Source organism: Zonotrichia leucophrys, chromosome 28 (assembly GCF_028769735.1).
Source record: "Zonotrichia leucophrys gambelii isolate GWCS_2022_RI chromosome 28, RI_Zleu_2.0, whole genome shotgun sequence".
Taxonomy (NCBI): Eukaryota; Metazoa; Chordata; class Aves; order Passeriformes; family Passerellidae; genus Zonotrichia; species Zonotrichia leucophrys.
Window position 1 is genome coordinate 4,303,812 of NC_088197.1, and position 5,254 is coordinate 4,309,065.

Below are 5,254 nucleotides of genomic sequence, written 5' to 3' on the forward strand. Positions count from 1 at the left end.
CAAACCCAGGCAGGTTTTCTCCTTCAAAACTAAATATAAATACCTTTTTTTTTTTTTTTTAGCCTGTTTGAAGTTCAATCTCATGCCAAACAGTCCACCAACTCCCAGTAGTGCAATTTTTTTTGCTGGGCAGCTGGCCAGAGCAGTTGTGGGGCCTTTTGGTATCTGATTTGGATACTTGCAGCAGGGTCTGCTTTACTTGGTGACTTCAGCTGTGTTACTGGCAGAAATCCTCATTTGTAGCAGAAAGAATGACAGTCCCATCTTTAAAAAAATAATCTATTATACTGGTGGAGCAGATGGAGGGCTCCTGACCATGGCTTAGAACAGGGCAGGAAGATGCTGACACTTTCCCCCATGCCAGGCAAGGATGGGAGGTTGGGGCTCTGCTTGACAGTCATACCCCACACATTAAAGTAAGCACCTTCCAGCTTTTCTGGATTTAAAATGTCTAAACAAAGAGGATTTTGTCTTAATCCCCAGGAGAAGTGCTCCTCTATCACAGAAAGGCTCTTTTTTTCCTGGTGCACAAGAAGTTACTAGTGTTCCTAAGCCCTCTTGCAGATAAGTTGTATCAGGAGAAAGCCTTATCGCTTGGGCTTACATATTTTGTCCTTATCCGTTGGACTCTTAAAAAAGCTGTTGCATTTAATTACTCATTTCTCAAAGCTTTTATTAATCATTTATTATCTCGCTGTTTATTTGCTGGAGATGTAACTTGACATGTAGAGTGAGCCCAGTCATTTCATAACCAAGCACATCTCAGGAGTGGAGAAGCACTGAGTGATAGGAAGGGCCTTACTCATCTTGGCACGTGGTGGTACAGCTCTAGCTGGGGCCTCTGGTACTACAAAAATATAAATATCACTGCCTTAAGTGCCCCATCACCTGAGATATCTGAGGCACTGAATAATTAGGTGACAGCTGCACATTAGACTGAAGATTACTGAAGATTATAACCTTGTTTTAGCGCTGTTAAGCCTCCACAGCCATTCACTCTATGGATGAACCTTTCCCAACCTCCTGCTCCCCAGAGTTTGGGTGTCAGAGCTCACAGTGCTCACTCTGCACCTGTGGTTGATGGAGCAGGAGAGCAGTGTTTGGGTTGAGAATGTGAGTCTTTGGGGAATCTGACAAAAAGCCCCTCTTTAGTACCTTTTTAGTGTTGTGGAAGTGCAGGTAGAGTCTGGTCAGCCTGAGCAGGGGGGGTCACCTCTCGTGCTTCATCCCTTGCTCTCTCTCTGCTTCCAAACACAAAATATCCCCAAAGAGACATCAGAGGAGAGTCCTGAGTGTTCAGCACTGCTGACCACAGGTCCTGGGATCAGAGGGGTTCAGGGAACAGCAAAGGGTCTGCCTTGGCACAGCGACAAAACTTTGATTTCCTCAGACTTACAGGTTCTTCCAGGGCAATCAGATTTCTCCCAGATGTTCCAGTTTCCCTGTGACTGCTACCAGAAAATAAAGAAACCTTTATTTCTGTATTGAAACCTTTATTTCCTTATCAAAACCTTTATTTTCTTACTGAGCAGCATCCCACTTCTCTGTTGCCCTTTTCAAGGAGAGCAGCGCAGCAAGCAGCAAAACAGCCACTGTCAAACAACCAACCCCACCAAAATCCCACCTGCCTAGGAATGAATGTCTCTATTCTGTCATTATGAGAAGAAGTTATAAGGCCCAAGATCATCTCAACCATCTTGAGACATCTTAACAAAGCACCTAATTCAGGCAGGTGTTTCTCTTTTGCTCTAGTCAATGGAGTAAGGAAGCTCTGAGAACCGAAGAAGAGACATTTTATAAATGCTGTTGCTTTATTTCTTCTGTCCATAAAAAAAATCACAGCCCACCTGGGTTTTAAATTGCTTTTCAGGCTTTCCTAATGAATGTCTCGGAATATTTGCATGTCTTTTGTTTGCCCTCAATATGGGGAAAAGCTTAAGTCAACAAGTTTTTATTTGATTTGTAAATAATGCCAGAGTGACACTTTATTACAGATTCCCAGAACTCCATGTCTTATCCTGCAGATATGACATACCAGAGACATCACCAGAGACAGGCTGCCAGGTGCAGGGTAGGGGACAGAAATTAAAATAATTTTAAGGAAAGACCATCTAGAACTTTACCCTGTGCCTCTGTTTAGCCCACAAACCATCAGGAGCTGGTGAAATAATTGCTTTGGACAGATAATAAAACATCCTCAAGCAAAACTAAGGTATTTAATATACTGCTCAAGTCAATTTCCCTTATTTCTGCTGTCCTTTTGCTTTTAATAGTGGTTTAATGAAAAATCCAGAATTAATTGAAACTGGCATTAGGCATTCACGTGTTCCGTGAGGATTTCATTGCTTCAATATTTCATAAGCTGACTTCACTGCTGTGCTTCTCCTTATGCTGCTTTCACAGGCCAGCATATCATCCCTTTTCATAAAATGAAGGGTCCCAATGTGGGCAGACGGGGGGGACATGGGGAAAGTTTGCAACCACATCATAGGCAAAGAAATAAAAATAATAGCTGCTTTCTTCCTGCCACCATCCCCCCTTTTTCTGTAACGATTTGCATCTGAGCCTTGATGGGAAAGAGCTGTCCTAAAAATAAACAGGATCTGTCTGAAAGGTGTCTGAGGGAGGTATTTGGCAACTGTCAGGCTGTCACGTATGCTGAAGGATGGAGCTGATGGACTCGCTGACACCAGACAGGCTCAGCTGAAGTGAGAATGCCTTATGCTCCCCTTGGCACTCGCTGGGCACATTCTGTTGGCCAGAGCCATCAGAGCACGGTGAGGCTGGGGCCTGTGCCAGCTCTGGCTGCTGTCAATGAGAGGCTGCCCTTGGATGGCTCTGGGAGCTGGATCAGACCCTTGCTTTACCCCTGGGACTCTGGCTTTACACCAGGGAGGAGTTTGGCTCCCTGAGTGAATGTCACCCCAATGGGGAAGGAATCACCCGGCCCTGGGCTTGAGGGGTTCTGCAGGTGTCTGAAAATGAGATCCCTCACTGAGGTACCTGGATATGGGGACCAGAGCCTCACCTTTTGCCTTTTTTTGGCTTTAACAGCTTTATCCCTCATCTCCATCTCCAACAGGGGTAGTGATGTTCTGTCTTCAAGGTTATTGGCATATTTGTAAATCCAGGCATCCTTAAATGCTCCCAAACCATGACAGCGCTGAACTCAGTTCCTGTTTCTCACAAGGTGCTTAATGAACATGTGTTCCAGCATCCTGCAGTCATGAGGTGAGCAAACACAAACACCAAGGCATGGCATGACTCATCTCACGCCTTTGCAGTGACTCAGCGGCAGAGCAAGGACCCAAGAATCCCAGACCCCACCAAAGCAATCATACCTTTGGAGTGACCCGAGCTGAAAAGGAATGCTGCAATGGAAGCTTCAGTTCTTCTCAGCTGCACAGGGAAATCTCGGTGCTAGTGAAGATATTTGCTGCTATTCCTGTGCTGGGGAGGGAAAAGGGAGGTGAGGAGGAAAGGTGGAAACCTCCTTGTTCCCCCATGGGAGAGTGGGCACTTCTCTCATTCTCAATGGGAGCTGACTGCTGCTTTATCTGAAAATCAGACTGTTTTGTTATCTGCTGGGCAAGAGCAGCTCCTTTTCAGTGAAGAGCAGACCCTGAACTCAACAGTCTTGCAGTACTTTGGTCTGAAAATACTGGTCTATGTTGAGAAGAATGGACGAGAGAATGAAAGCCTGTAATATGGGCTGCAGAAAAGTTACCTACAAGATAAGAGGGTGACTTGATCTTTTTGAGAAAAAGAGCAAAAAAGGCTTCCTTATCTTCATAGTGTTTGCTCTGAAGTATCATCTTGTGACTGCCAGAGTCTGCCTTGCAGTATCAGTCAATTACAGCCTGTGGCTGACATCAACTCCTTCCTCTCAGAGGTGCCATTGGATTTCCCAAAGTGTGGCTGGCTCCCCTTGGCACTTCGAGGCCTCTGTGCCACCTGGTTGTGCCTGCAGCCCCATGTGCTGCCCCACTGCTGCACAGGACACCCAGCCCTGCAATTTGACAGCGGTCTGAAAGGAAATCAAGACAATGAACCATCAGAGGAGCTCATGTGAGCCAATATCAGATGTATGATGAGGAGTGAATGAATCCTGGCCCTTCTGGAGGGTCCCAGATTGTTTGTGAGCAGAAGCAGTGCAGATCTCCTGGGGGATTCTGCCCTGCAACATGAGAGTTGTGCACACAGCCAGGCTCTGGCTCATCAGGGTGCTGTGGCTCTCCTCTGTGAGGAATTTGTCACTATGCAGCTGTACTTCTCTTCATTAAAGTGGCCATGTTAAATAGCTGTGAGGTTGCTAAATGCCTGCTTTGCCAACTGATCTTCTCCCCAGCTGGCAGCTTTTTAGAGCAGGAGACACGAGGTTGCTAAACCCATTCATTTCTCGCATGCACCCACGTTTCTAATGTCTGTGGGGTTCTGCCTTTAAAAGTCCTCTGCCAGCCACTGGAATGAAGAGCACTTGGTGAAGACACTGTAATTATCCTGGGATTTAGGGGTGTGTGGAAATGATTCATGGAGACGTTTCCCAGCCAGCAGGCTCATGGAGCCAGGTGAGCTCTTCCCTGGAATGTGAAGCATGCAGCGTGGCAACTGGGAGGAACAGGTTTGGCAGGACGTTTTTAAGCTGTTTGCAGCAGCCATTCCTCCTCAGAGCCACGTCCTCCTGATGCTCTGCCCTGCCACAGAGGCCCTGCTGAGCTGGGGAGGATGGACACGCTGCGCAGGAGCCTGTCCCGGTGGAAGAGGTACCACATCAAGGTGCACCTGGCTGATGAGGACCTGATGATGCCCCTGACGGTGCGGCCCAGGGACACCGTGATGGACCTGCGGGCTCTGCTGGTCCGGGAGGGCATCACCTCCTGGAAGAAGACGTTTTATTACAACTCCAGGCAGCTCGAGGAGCATGAGACCCTCAAAGAAGCCAATATCCAGAATGGTTCTGTCCTGCTCCTTGTCAGCAATAACAGGTAGGCAAGGAGCTCGTCTGCCCTGGGGGTGGTGCAGAGGAAGGGGGAATGCTCGGTGTGTCTCAGCCCCTTGGGACAGTTTATTGTCAGCGTTTGTGGAAGGCAGACCAGAAACTCAGATCCTGCCATTTCCAGCAGGATTGAGGCCCCAGGCTCTTCAAATCCAGACATGTGCTGTGAAACAAGCAGCTCAGGGGAGGTTGCTGCTGCCTGTCCTGTCTCTGGTCAGGTCTCGTTTTCCTGGATATGCGGCCAAGCACAGAGAGAGA

General features: G+C 47.5%; 1 protein-coding gene across 1 annotated transcript; it reads left to right on the top strand.

The window, feature by feature from the left end:
* Positions 1-4,725: 4,725 nt before the first annotated feature.
* On the top strand, positions 4,726-4,989 carry TINCR (TINCR ubiquitin domain containing). The gene has a single exon (XM_064734071.1). It carries the CDS (start codon positions 4,726-4,728, stop codon positions 4,987-4,989), a length of 264 nt encoding a protein of 87 aa, XP_064590141.1.
* The last annotated feature ends 265 nt before the right edge of the window (positions 4,990-5,254 follow it).